The following is a 15,182-nucleotide window of genomic DNA, read 5'->3' as shown; positions in this document are numbered from 1 at the left end:
CAAAAGTAGATGATTAGAATTTTTTGCTCAATCCTCATAACCTGACCACATGCCTATCTTGTATTTTGAACGCTGAAATAAATCAAATTTGGAAAGAGGTAATATTTAATGCAGATATAAATTTTTTGTAAGATGACCACCTAATAAAACAAACAAAAACTCTTTTGTGGAAAGTGTCTACGCTATGATATGAAATAGTACTTTCCCGAGTAGACAAAAATTTTTTAAAAGAGCTGTGAGATACTTGGTAAATAAAACATCTAGTTAACATTTAAAGATTAAGTTATTAAACGAAACGAAACTTATCAGTATTCTAATTGGCAATAATAAATAATTGTAGTACATACATTGATGCACAACTTATTTGTGTTTTTATAACACCCCACAATAATAAATAGGAAGGAAAAAAACTATTCACAAATGTAATTTTCATCCTTTCTTTTCGGAAAATGTATAATTGTATTTTGTAGCATAAGTTTAAATTAAAAGAGATTTTGTAAGTAAATGCATAAGGTGCAAAAACATGAATGCTAAAATTATGATGTAAAAGGATAAAAATAGGAATGTCTGTAGGATACCAAAAATAAGAATATTTTATTAGCCTGAAAGTTTGCAAGATAAAATTAAGAACTAAAAATAAAAACCAAGTTGTTTTTAAGGGCTTAAAAACAGTTTTAAACAGTTTAATTATGAAATTCCACAGGACTTTTTGAAACCCATATGAACCCTTATTTCATCTTTTAGTTACAGCTTTGACAATAATTTTAACAAAATACTCACTGGCTCCAAGACTGCTTTTTCTTTATGGTTTTGCAGCATTTCACGATATCTATCTTCAGACACTTCCATTGCATCACCATTAGTATGAAAAAAATTACCATTGCCTAAAAAATTGGATAAATTTTCAGAAAATACACAATCAGACAATTTGCAACATACATTGGTATCCATTTCAAAGCTCAAAAACAGGCATTCTTAATTATCTATCATATTATCATATCTATTCAGAAGAAAAAAATCTCAGATTTTCAAAGACAACATTTTCATTGAACAAACTTTCCACAGCAATTATTCATAAGAAAATACTTTTTTCTTTCGACATGTAAATCTAGGAATTAATTTAACATAAGTTAAATTTTAACTATAGAACAATGAAATGTTTGTAAGAGATAATTATAAAAGATCATGGAATTATTTACTTTGAATTCTACTATTTATTTACATAAGTATCAAAAATTCTAAGATAGATCATAATCTAGATTTGTTTGCATATTTTTGCTGCACAAATACTTACTTATTGGAGATTCTAGGAAATTACTCTGGAGATTCCAGGTTTTCTCAGTATTCTGGAAACCATGACCAAAAAACTTTCAAAATTAATACTATTTTTGGTTTGGAGCACTACAAAAAAATTATTATGGCAAACAATTGTCGTAATTCTTGTAGAAACACTTTGATCAAGTTATTTCACAATTGGCCATTCAACCATTTGCTTCATCATTCAGAGAATTCATTCACTCATCACCTTCAAAAGTTTTTAAAAGTTTCACCAACATTTTTAAAAAAATGAAAATGAAAAGTTTGATACTTCCAAGTCCTTGATTTTCTTACACTTTTAGAATTAAAGTTAAAATAAGATTTATCAAAAACGATAGGGTCACTATCACAGTGTTTTTGTACATCTTTACATGATTTTAAACTGGCATTTTTTCCATTAGTACAGTATAGGACCCTGAATCCAGAACACAGGAAATCTTTAAAACAAGTACTGTGAACTATAAATTATGAGAACTACTAACTGAAGAAAAACAGAAAAGCAATTAAGGAGAGTAAACTTGACTATAGAAAAGCAATACATTTGAAAAAACAAAAACAAAATTATATGTTTAAAAATAATTCTGTTACAAGAGGGAAATAGAGATTTAGTAATAAATTCCATCTTTATTCTAGTTTATGTTAGTTCATCTTTATTCTAGTTATATACTTTTTTCATTGAATATTATGTTAAGTTGTGGGGATCCATTACAGTGTAAATGTGGTTCCACCCTGAAATAGTAAAGATGGTTTCTGCAGAAAGATATAAAAAAAAGAATATAAAACAAGAGCTTTAGTTTAAACAGAATTTCAAATTTTATTGGACAGAATATGTTTTTACTGCAGTATATATGGACAATTTTTCTTATTTAAATAGTCATTCTATTCTCACCAGCAAGCATTATTAAACTTTAATGTTATGGGTTATTTTTTTTTAATACCTTCATTAGTTTAAAGTATAAAAATCCTCATTTAGGAATGAATTTGTTCTATTGAAAAAGGTAGCCAACTACCTATGAAAGTTGTAAGACATTAATAGTTATCTTTCAACTAAGAGATTGCAATTAACAGGGTTGCCACTCAAATCTGGAGAAAAAGTTCCCTGTGTTTTCCCTGTACATATTATACACAATATGTTAAGAAGAAACAACAATTACTGCACTCTTGTGTAAGCTATATTGGGCTAACTATATTTATTAGTTTTAATTGCTGGAAAAACAGCTGAACATACTTAAATAATGCTATAGTAACTGAAATAGTTTATTATAGCTGAAATATCATGGTTAAATATCCCATAGATTAGGCTTTGAGTGGTCACCATTTTTTAAAAGACAAAAGTAAAAACAAAATTCCCTGTATTTTCTCAGTTTGTAAAGAAAAAAATCAAAATTCCCTGCATTTTCCCTGTTATTTTAGGTGATTTTTAAATTCCCTGTATTTTCCAGGTTTTCCCTGTTCTCCCTGAGGAGTGGCAACCCTGATTAAGATATTGTATTAGAATAGATTAGGGAGTAGAAAAACTAACAGAACTAAAATTTCTAAGGAAACAAATGATCAACTAAAGGAAAAGTTTACTATTGTCTAGTTGATGAATACAGGATGTGGCAAAGAAACTTGGACAAAGTTATAGCCGTGCCGGATAGAATAGAAGTTGAATAACTTATTTTTAATTTGTGTGTTCATATTTTTAATAACACAAGGAAAATAAAGCAAGGAAAATGACAGTAAGAAATCGCTTGTTTGCTCTGTACACAATCCTTGCACATAAAAGATTGGACTTTCTAAAGCAATCGTTTACACAGGAGTGGGATAGATTAAAGGTAGAAGACTTATGGTCTGTTACTGAAAATTTCAATAAGTGTGTGTGCCTCTAAAAAGCAGCCACTTTGAAACCAATTAAATTTATTTATAAATAAAAGCTTACTCTAACAGGGTTCTCACTCTTTTAACAAAGCAGAAATTAATTAATAAATAACATAAGTTTAACAATTTCTTGGAATAAAGTACCGTATTTTTCGGCGGAAGAGTCGCGGCGCTATCGAAAAAAAAGTTTTTTTTCCTACATGCGGCGCTTTCGATGCAGCGGCGCTTCCGACGAAATATTTTTTTGCAGCAAAAAAATTTGTCAAGGAAAGTTATTTAAGATTAAATAATTTTCTGAGAGAAAGACTATTAAAAAAAATTTATAACGAAGTTGACGAAATATTCGCCCGTATCACGATCTACTGCAGAACATCGCCAATTCTTAGCAAACTTTCGGCAGCAGCCTGTAAGAAAATAAATAAACGAAATAATAATTTTAAAAAAACATCTCATAAGGAGAAAATTTAAAAGGTATGCATCTTGCATCCACCCCCAGCTTAAGGAAAAATCGCAAGATAGAAATCTATTTAGCGCCTTGGCAATTGTAATTTAAGTGAACAGAAAATGAAGAATAGGACCCTAAATACGACGTTCACGGGACTGACGAAGTGCCGAACTTCGGATCTCTTTCGGAAATTCCAATATGGCCCCCAAATATGACTATAATTCAATTCCACTGTTAATTTCAGAAAAACCAATAAATTTAGTCAAGTTTCGATCGTAGATTATGATGGGGTGAATTTAAAACTGGCCCATCTTAAGAGAAATTTTGCTAATCAAAATAATAATCTATATACAGTGTAAAGTCGCGTATCCGGAATCGGTGGGACTTCCAGAAGTCCGTATAATAGATTTTTCCGGATAATACACCCCTGAGGTAAACAAAGCTTAAAATGATTTAATAAACGATCTGAATCTAAGAAGCAAAAAATAAATAAACACTATTTTTAAGGGGAATAATGTTTTAGCATTAAAATATCTAATCAATCAAATATAAAATATTAGAAAAAAAAATATTATTGCTGAAAATATGGAAAACGAAAAAAATTTAACAGTTACGAAAATATTAATCCGCCATTTTGAACTAGAATGATTCAAGCAGGAAGGGGAAATTCTGGAACAAAGCTTAAAATGATCTAAATCTAAGAAGCAAAAAATAAATAAACATTATTTTTAAGGGGAATAATGTTTTAGTATTAGAATATCTAATCAATAAAATATGAAATATTAGAAAAAAAATATTATTGCTTAAAATATAGAAAACTAAAAAAATTGACATATGAAAATAATAATCCGCCATTTTTAACTAGAATGATTCAAGCAAGAAAGGGAAATTCCCGTCATTCATTAAGGTGGGTAGATGGAGGAGAAAAATTCTTTTCCTCCTTATTTGTGAAAGAAAATAAGTGTAAAGAGGAGATCATTTAAGTTGAGGGTGGGGAAGTAACAAATTATTGTTTTCTCTCCAATCATTGGCTATCAATCAAGCATAAAGGCGGGACACGCTGATCGGGTTCTCTTTATTTTTTCTTTTATGACTGAAAGAATCTGCTCAAAAGAGAATGTTACCCCATTTTTCCCCCCGTCTCCTAAATATTACATGTAATGGGGAAGAACGAATGTTTTGTTTCTCAAGGACGTGTATCATTTTAGACCTATTCAAATTTTTCATTCTGACTCCCCCTCCACCTTAACGCTTGCCCCGTTTACCCTTTTCCACAGTATTTCTTCTTTCAATAAAAAGGTTCCAGGAAATGCCTCTTTTACTAGCCACCTGCATGGGAAAAGCGGGGGGGACTCAGTTACGGTGTTTTGAAAACAAATCTCCCTCTTTTTCCTACATTCCAAGGGAGGAGTGTCACTAACGGTCACTCAATGGTCTTGGTAGATCTTCATTTCCCCTTTCTGGTGATTTATGGGTTCGATGCATAAGTCAGAGGTTCAGTGCAAACTAGAAAAAGAAAAAATTTGTCAAAAGATTTTTTTATTTTTTTTTTGGAAAGGGGAAGATGGAGAGATGTTTGTTTATTTTGATTGTTAAAAAGTGTCCGGGAAATCGACCCTTCCGGGAAAGGGACGTCCGGATATGGGACGTTACACTGTAATATATAATGAAGAAGAAATAATCAGAATCCTATGAAGAAGAAATAATCGTTTCTTCTTTGGAGCGAGATCATAGTTCTCGTTTTTTCTTTTAGATAACATTTTGTTTTAACAAAAGACGCTTACCTCGCAAGAAAAAAAAAAGATAGCAGGGAACTACAAAAAAAAAAAATTTTAACAACTAATGCTAAGAAACTAACAATGAATAACAACAAAAAACAAGCTAAAAACTAATAACGATAAAAAAAAACAAGCAAGCAGCAATTAACAAGAAAAAATAAAAAGCGGCAAAATAAAAAAAATTTAATGAATCAAATAAAAAACCGCAAAAGGAATAAATTCATTTTATTGTCCACATGGTAGTTTCAATGTCAACTGGGTGTGGCCAATTTATGGTCAAAGAGAGGAGGGAAATTTGGGGGCAAATCAGTAAAGCACAAGCACAGCTGTCAAGATTGATTGATCAGTTTTTTCCAACTTCCATTTCTTTATTTTGTTCATTGGAAATGCAGGTGTTTTTACTTCTCACTTTATTTTAAACTGCTTTAGAAACAGATGTTTCCTTTGATACAGATTTATTTTTTTTTTTCTTCAAGCTTCTTTTTTATTTTTAAAAGATAAAATAAAGTAAGTTACTTCAACAGAATAAAATTCAAAAGAAAATAGCTGAGTTTTTTTGTCTTATCAGTATAAATTTCTTTAAAAAAAAACGAAAAAGATTAGATCAGATTAAGTGCTGAATTTTGGAATGCTAGATTAGGGGTCCCACACCCTTTTCTTTTCCCCAACCCCTTTAAAATATAACTGATTGATTCCTCCTAAACAGCTCCAATAGAAATGACACGTGGAGGAGGTGGGGTACACCTTTCTTTTAAACATTTTCTTCTCTCTTTCTAAGTTGAGTCACATTGGGTTATTTCCATTGAAGGAGAGGGCATCATTCTACCCACTAAAATTCCACCCTCAAAGATTGTGAAAGTGAAACTTATTTCCCCTTCGCTCATTCCTTCAGAATTTTTTTGGGGCCTGCTTAGTTATTTCTTATTCTTGTTATTATTAGTTATTTTATTATTATTAGCTGTTTCGTTATTATGTATTAGTTTTTCCTCAAATTCTTAACGGTAATAAATTTTAAAATCTTTCTTTTAATAAATTTTTATTTTATTTTTCTTATTACATTGTTTTACGGATTTCTGTAATCAGTTCAGCCTTAATTCAGCTACTGAACATATAAATATTTTTTTGCTGTTCTTCTGTTTTTTGGTGCGGTGCCAACTGGTAAGAACAACTTTAGTTTATATAGTTTTGTTTTCTTTTTTTTTTTTTTTTGCTGAAAGAGAAAACTTTTTTTGTTGCTTTTTTTTGCTGAAAAAGAAATTTTTTATTATAATTTAGAAATTAAAACTTTACTTCATGAAATGCATAAAAAAATTTAATTTTTTATTATACAGATACTCTAAATGGTAATTTAAAGGTCTCTTCTAAATGGATGCTGATATGCGCGGCTTAGCACCATTGCGGCGCTTACTACAACCTTTTTTTTAAAAAATTTCATTTTTATTGAGGTGCGGCGCTTGCGACGAAGCGGCGCTTTCGCCGAAAAATACGGTAAGGACTTTTTTTCAAAAGTAGGGAGCTTGAAAATAGTATAATAATTGCCAAATATACATATACCCAGTGTGACAATCCAAATATTTACCTTTCAGAAAAGAAAAAAAAACAATTTCAATATAATGCAAGCGCTGATATAATTGCACTCATTACTAAGGTTCACCAAAGTGGGGCCAGGCAACTTTTGCAAACTACAGTTGAAATTTTTTGGGTAGACTCAATAGAAGAAACTCACTTTTTTAATTGGTTTTAACAAAATTTATTGAACTAGATCAAGGTTTTGCTTCTAATACAAAATAATTGTCCTTGATGATAAATTAACTTGATACATAAATTGAAATGCATTCGACTTATTTTAAGAGCATGAACTGAAATACATTCAACTTGCTTTAAGAACATACTAATGTGCCTTTAGTTATAATGAGAAAGTGAAGTATCTGTTCTTTATAAAACATTGGGGCTCCTAAAACGTTAAGAATACTTTTTTATTTATATGAAATTATAATTATTGTTCTTATTTATAAAATTTCCATTACAAATGTTTAACTTTAAGTATAATACTAATTTTGCATTTTTAAAATATCTACGCTGGTAACAGTGATTTAAGTTATAATTAAATCAAACTAGTTCATTTATGACAAATTATCAGTTTCCATGAAATGACATTATTTATGTAGCTTGAAAACGTAATTGAACTCTAATATATATTTAATAAATTAAGTTTATATATTATTATAGTACTCAAAACAATGCTTTCATATAATTTAACTCTTTAACAAAGCCAATGGCACCATATGAGCAGCACGGCAATTTTACTTACTACATCCGATACCATGCAAATGGCAACAAAAATCAATAATATATTGTTGTCATATTTACAATTAATTTATATATAAAATTATAATTGATATTAAGCTTAATTATAAATTTTTTAAATAATAATAAATATTATTATGCTGAAATAAACTTGAAATATTTTCAGATTATTTAGAGTTAATTACATCTATCAAAACTATCTGCATTCCATTTTTAGTGATTTCATTAAAACTGAATTAGGTCTTAGAATTTTTTCCCTCAGTTTGTAAACTTGAGTGCAGAAATTAAGATTCATATTTTTTTTTCATAAAAAAAGTAAATAAAGAAATCTGGTAAAAAAACAACATTGAAAAAAATTATAAGAACAAGTTTTTATATTTTGTTGCTAGAGATTTATTACATATTCAGTTGTAGTTATGCAAGATAGTTTTCTTAACTAAGTCATATTAAATTAAGTCCTTCTAAGTAAATATAGGCTCTACTAACATCCAAGCACTTTAAATAATAGTTCCACTTTTCCTCATTAGGCTTAATTCAATATTTTTTTTAATAAATTGCAATATATATTTGTATGAAAATTGCTGCCAAAGTAATGGCCAAGTATATGTTCCAGCAATTGTGGATTGATCACATGATGCTGATTATAGTCAATTCCTAATTTAAATTTTTAATTGGTTTGTCCAGTCACCCTAAATTAAACACGTTAAAAAGCAAAAGAAGTTCTAATAAATTTATTTTAAATAATATTTATTTAAAAATAATAACTGTCTTCAAGTAATTCACAAAAGAAAAAGGCAGTTATGCAACTTTTCAATTCATAAAATACTGACTTCTAAACAATCACTGCCGGATCCAAAAATTTTTAACTTTTGTAAAATCTTGCTCTCTTCTAATTCATTGCTAGCAACATATACAAAAGTTATCAAACGAAAAAAAAAATTCAAAAATTATCCAATGAAAATAGTTTACCTGAATAATTTGATGTGTCAGATGTTGTTGGCATACAAATACTAGCACCAGTGCTAACTTCATGATTGAAATGCTTTTTATACTTCTTAGGAACTTTAGGAGGGCAACTTTCTATTTAAAAAAAAATTAAGTCTAATGAGCAATTAAGAATTCATTTGAATTTTAGATTTATAGGCAAACATTGTAGATATTTTATTTATTTTACACGCTTTATATATATTTTAATAGTTGTGTCTTCAATTTTTATGGAATATTAAAGCTTCAATAAAAAAATTATAAGAAAAAAAATCTTTTTTCATTCGTATCAAAAGCTTTTGTTGTTTACCTTACTGACCTATAAAAATCTATTTTCTAGGCTTGTCGAAGTCAGGACAATTTTGGATACAGGACTAATTTTTTATAGCAGTAAGCCATTTTGGATTTTCATAATAGTTCATACGAAAATATTGAGAGGAATTTTCAAGTCAGGAATGGGCAGAATGTTTTCATTATAATAAACTTGCTTAAAAGTATAATTTTTTCTTTACTTTTTGTACTAAATGATTTTATAAAGCAATAGATACTAAACAGTATAAAGGAAGGGAAATAGCTTGCTATACTTAACAACACACCACTGAGCTTAAAACAAGAGAAAATTCTTAAGAAAAAAATAATTATTTGCATACATTAATAAGAACTTCAAACTTACTATTATAATATATTTAATTTACTTTTTTTTAATTTATTTAATAACCAGTGTTTTTGAAAATTATAAAACATTCAATGTCTTTTTGAAAATCTGTCTCCCATTTATCCCTGGATGAAATTTTTATTATCTTTTTTATTAACACTATTTCTGTTAATAAATGTAAGCGTAATCAGTCATTTACTTAAAAAATTTAAACTTTCTTCAAACCTGGATAATTTTCATCATCTGAAGAAGTATCAACTTCTCCAATTTCTTCTCGTAGATCTTGCAGCATAGAAAAATATCTTAATCTTGTCTTTTCAGATAAAGTAGCATCCTTTGGCTTCGTAAAATACTGTTGCATTTTAACTGAATTCTCAGGAGGTAAAGCATAGGAAGCTTCAACCAGTTTCTGACAAATACCAAAATAGATAATTTTTTTAAATCTAAATACATCAAACAATACTTTACAAAGAAATGACAATGTATAAGGAAGAAAAAATTTAAAACACATATGAACAAAATACTCACAACAAATTTCCTTAAGTATGAATAACTGTTTAATATACACTGATCTTTAGGTGATAGCTTTGATAGGTCTTCAAGCTCAAAAGTGTGAAATAATGAAAAGATTAACTTGCTTAAGCAAGCGACATTCTCAATCTAGATAACCAAGACTATTTCAATGGCTGGTTTTAGAAAATTTCGTTAATATTACCTAATATCTTGTTATAATAAATTATGAGAAATTTGTTTACAGCCAGATAATTCTTTTTTATGTAATAAAAAACTTTCCACAATTTTTAGAATATTTTATCTAATTTCATACTTTTTTCCAGCATCTAATTTCTTTGAAGTTACGTTTATCCTAAGTAAGTATTACTGTTGAACCTCCTGCATCATATATTATTCTAGTGTAGATTCTGAGATGATAATTTTATAAGGAGGAGGATGAAGAGGTTTTTGGTAGCATTTATATATATATACATATATATATGAATGAAATTTGTTTTTATCTTAAACGTCAACATTTATATCAAATTAGACAATCACTAAATCAATAAAAAGTGGTATATTGATGAAATATTTATACATAGAGCTTAAAGAGATTAAAGCTCCAAAATTTCACAAAAACCCTGATGTTGTGGCTGTCAAACACATTTATTTGCGAAATTAAGTTACATCTTTTGCAAACTTTTTTTTATAAGTGGCCTGTAAAAAGAAATAAATTAAAGTGCTGCATATACTAGAAAATATTGCATACTAAAAAATATGAAAAAAAAAGATCTTCATGAGGTCAAATTTTATCTATTACAATTTAAATATAAACAAATTGTCATATTTATCAGAGATAAAAATTGCAAACCAACCCTCTAGCTTTTAAACTAAGGTTTTTTCTCAAATATTTGAAGTAGTAGTAAAAATTATGTGTTAATATTTCATTCAAAAAGAATTTGACCACCACTATATTTAAATAAATTAAAGATATTCATAAAACATCTAAAAAAAATTGATGCCTTTAAATGTTATTGAAATTTAACTATCATTGTTATTTAACTACCACATACATTATACATGATGTAAAAACATGACATAATTCTAAATAGTATAAGAACTTTGGTTTTATCATTTACTGATAGAAATAATTACTTATAATTATAAAATTTCTGAAATTTTTCAAATTAAGTGTTCATAATTGATCAAGACATTTTATGCTGTTGTACATTGGTATGGCAAATTATTTTTAAACCACATTTATTACAATATGGTGTTACATTACTAATCAACCTAACTACATGGGTAAACTATGCCAAAAATTAAAAAATTTTAATAAGTAATAATCATGAAAATTCTGGAAGTTTAGTCAGACTTTTTTTATGAATTAACTTTGAAGAATATTGATAGGAAACCACAAATAAAGCTTTAAGGCTTTCTTGTCATTAGAAATAACCCCTCATTTTCATAACTATGTTAGTTTCAGATAATCCTTCATAACTGTTAGATTAAGTTTTAAACAACTATAGCCATCACATACAGTACAAAGTCTGATATGCAGAAGCCTGTTTACTCGAAAAGTCAATTTTCTGGACACTTTTTAGCAATCAAAATGAATCTCTTTTTCCTTTTTCAAAGAAAAAAAATTTTTTTTTTCAATGGTTAAAAAATATTAGTTCAAAAATTAAAATTTTTGTTTCTTCTTGCTGCAACAGCTAGCTAAACATTTATCCTATTTCAATATGCACTAAAAAAGTTGTTGAAAAAGACAAAAGCATACATGGCAATACTTTTACTTGTAACGAAGGTAAAAAGTGCGCATTTTTACTTTTTTAATTTAATACTTTTACTTGTTTTTTCGTCATTTTTTGGGGAAAAGGTACAAATATTTATAACGAAAATTTTGAAAAAATCAATACTTTTTTGATTTTTTTTTTAAAATTTTCTCTTTCAAAAAAAATCTCAAGACAAATCTCTATTTTCTCTTCGAACACCCTATGCTACAAGTCAAGGCCACCAAACTTCTTCATCTCCTTATTACAAAGCCTTTTAAAAACAACCGTGTAACTGGGAGAAGGGAATATGAAACCCCTTAACTGGCTGGAAAAAATAGCAATTTCAATGAGAAATCTGAACTGAAGGTTCAAAGGTCATTTGGTGTCCTCCAATAATTACTTAAAAAAAGGTGACGCCTCTGCCTCGCTTGACAACTAATTTAAACCAACAATTTAAGATTGAATACTCCCCCTTCTGTTCTGAAAAATAAAAACAGATGAAAGATGTGCATTTAAAGATGTTCCTATATTTACATTTTGAAAATAAAAAAAGGATTTTAATTTTTTATCTGATCCTGAAAAGCAACAATGACTCGATAATTATTTTCTAAATATTTAAATAAATGCATTGAATTATACTCAAATTGTTTACATTCATCAGATATGCTAAAATTTGTTACTACCATGGTATAGCATCAACGGAGGGATCAAAAAAACATTCGTTGCCCTCCTTCCTTAAAACCTAAAAAATTACATTTCTAATTTTTAAATGTTAATTTTTTTAAATTTTAAATGGGAATTTGTTTATTTGTTAATTAGTTTTCATTTTTTTTGTGATGATAATTGGTAAAAATTTATTCATTAAAAATTTTTTTTTCTTAATGCTGTAAACAATTTAAAGATTTGTTTCATAAAATATTAAAACAGTAAAACCAATTTTTTTTTTCAATTCCATATACTATATTTAGTTTAAAGTACTATAATTTTTTTTACTTTTAAGTTGAAATAATATGAAAAAACTGAACTTCGTACTAAAAACCTTTGGTTTAATAGATTTGAACAGATTTATTAAAATTGTTGTTAAAATAGTAGATTTATTAAAATAGTATTTGACAATTTAAGACAACAAAAAACAGTATTTTTTAAAGTTCTATTTATCAAATAAAAAAATCTTCATTATTTAGAATTGTAAAATTACATACTAATTATGATTAAAAACTAATTATGATTTTTAATTTAATGGTTTAAGTTACCTGTGTATACGAATAAATTTTTTTAAATTTGTTTACTTGTTTAAGCAAATATTGCAAGATTTATCAAATTACTTCTACAATTATTTTATTACAAGAAATTCTGATAATGAAAACAAAATTTCTAAACATTTGACAGTATAAAGAATAATAATTTTATATACGAACAGGGAATTTTGACTTCTGGATATTTTCAGCATTTATTATTTCAATGAAGTTTGTAAAATTTTCATACATTTTAAAGTTTTACACGTTTTAATAAAAATTTAATATATTTTAAAGTTATATCTTTTCTTACACTTGTTTAATGAAATTTAACGTTATTTTAAAATTTCGATTTCCTTGAAATGCAATTTAAAATTGTTGCTTGTACTTATTACCTGTCACTTTTTTAGATCAAAACTTTTTACTATTTACTTGTTACTTTTACCATAAGTACTTGTACTTTTACTCATTACTTTTTAAAATTAACGTTCCCATGTATGGAGAAAAGCAGTTTAAAAAAAATCTTTGGTAAAAAGATGAACTATAAATAATAATGAAGCTGAATGTTAATGGTGTTTAAAAAGAACAGACATGTTTTGTTTCCCTTCAGGTTTCAAATGCTCTCATTAAAAAAATCTACTGGATTCTGTCCCTTGTTTACATTATATTAGTCAGCTTAAATCAATTAGTCAGCTTTGTATTAACTTTTGGAATTCGAGGCTGGTTTGCTAATGTGATTTTTAACAGATTATCTGCAATTCTATTTCTTCACACAATATGCATTCTTTAGTTAATTAAAGGTCATTCAAGTTATAAGAAAACGTTGTATGAAATTGACTTATAGAGTTGTCTATTTGTCATTTTTTATTTTATTGAATAGCGTATGTTTTGATGCTTGTTTACCTTAAAGGCCTATTATCTGGAAAAATCCATTTTCCAGACTTTCTGAAGTCCTGACAATTCTGGTCATGGGATTTTACAGTTATACGCTGATTACAAAAATGAAGTGAAAATTCAGTGTGTAGAAAATCAAATTTTGCACTTGTAACTCTTTTTAATATATTAAAAGTGACTTCCTCATTGCTTAGTTTTGAACCATAAAAATATGCAAAATTGTAAATTTCATCTAGGTAAAAATTTTGCCAGCTTAGCAATATTTTTTCAAAAAAAAATTTTTCTTTATAGTAATTTGTAAAATAATTAAAATATTTCAATGTTTTTAAATACAACTAATTTTTCAGCAATACTATATACATACATATGTGTGTGTGTGTGTGTGGTAAAAATTAAAGCTTTTATTTCAGGTTAAGGCACTCAAACATAGGAATTTTCCTTCAATTTGGCAAGAGGAGTTTGATGACCTCAATAAAACAGTATACTGCTTGTTTTGTTTTATCTGCTGAAAATAATGCTAGAAGTAGGGTATCAGCGTTCTGATCTTTTTATCCAGTATATTAGACTAAAATCTTGTAATGTACAGTTTGTTTGCAAAATTATATGTTTCCTTTGAAATGCTAAAGAAAAATACTACATTTTGCAAAAATTTTGTAGTTACTTGAAAGAACTAACCTGCCGGGAAAGTAATACATCATGAAGTAACTTATAAGAATACTGCTTTTGCTGACTTCTATATTCTCTATAATTTGCTTCTTTTAATGCATTAGTAATCTCCACAACTTCAGAAGATAAAAATCCATCTAAAGGCAAAAAGACAAACAGCTATAAATTTTTTCAGTCAATTCTGTGAAAAATCGATGAAACTAAATTATAAATTTTATAATACAGTACATTAAATCTCTATTGTCTTTGCTTTGTAATGACTTATTGAAAAAAAAGAAGATAACATTTCATATGTTTTCCAAGTTTTTACATTAATATTTTGAGCTGAAAAAACAAATGAATCAATACAGCTGAATTATATTCCTACTTTAATATTAAATTTAAAAAAATAGCTATATTTTAGATGTTTTATTTTTCTTCGGAGGGGGCCGATTATCCAGGCTCACATTACGCGTTTTTCCTCATATGTTTTCATAGGTAATCCACTTTTCCTCCCCAGTAATTAACCTGTCCAAGAAGGGTTTGATTTTGTACCATGCAAGAAGCTGTGCATATGACATTGATTAATTTAGTTGCTCTTTTTTATCAATTTACAACCATTGTAGGTGCACACTAATATTTTTACATCTTTTATTACATAAACCTGCCAATATATAAACAGGATAGAAAAACAAAAGATCCTGAATAAATTTTTACTCACAACTTTTGATTGGATCAGTTCAAGAGTCAAGTCATGTTAGGTCATTAGAAATAAGCATTCATTAAATTAAAATC

At 27.6% G+C, this 15,182-nt stretch overlaps 1 protein-coding gene across 2 annotated transcripts in view; it reads right to left on the bottom strand.

Moving 5' to 3' along the window:
• LOC107438122 (nuclear factor related to kappa-B-binding protein) overlaps positions 1-15,182 on the bottom strand; it is a 90,255-nt gene that overhangs the window by 56,874 nt on the left and 18,199 nt on the right. For both annotated transcript variants that reach the window (XM_043041956.2, XM_071188124.2), the window contains exons 6-9: positions 14,418-14,545; positions 9,572-9,755; positions 8,677-8,787; positions 781-884 (exon numbers count right to left, since the gene is read on the bottom strand). In XM_043041956.2, the coding sequence (XP_042897890.1) occupies positions 781-884; positions 8,677-8,787; positions 9,572-9,755; positions 14,418-14,545 (527 nt within the window). The remainder of the gene's footprint in view (positions 1-780; positions 885-8,676; positions 8,788-9,571; positions 9,756-14,417; positions 14,546-15,182) is intronic.

Source organism: Parasteatoda tepidariorum, chromosome 12 (genome assembly GCF_982258835.1).
Source record: "Parasteatoda tepidariorum strain Cologne lab strain chromosome 12, Ptep-v5.0, whole genome shotgun sequence".
In the NCBI taxonomy this organism is placed as follows: Eukaryota; Metazoa; Arthropoda; class Arachnida; order Araneae; family Theridiidae; genus Parasteatoda; species Parasteatoda tepidariorum.
The sequence above is the reverse complement of the archived record's forward strand: the minus strand, read 5'-3'. Positions and strand labels throughout refer to the sequence as shown.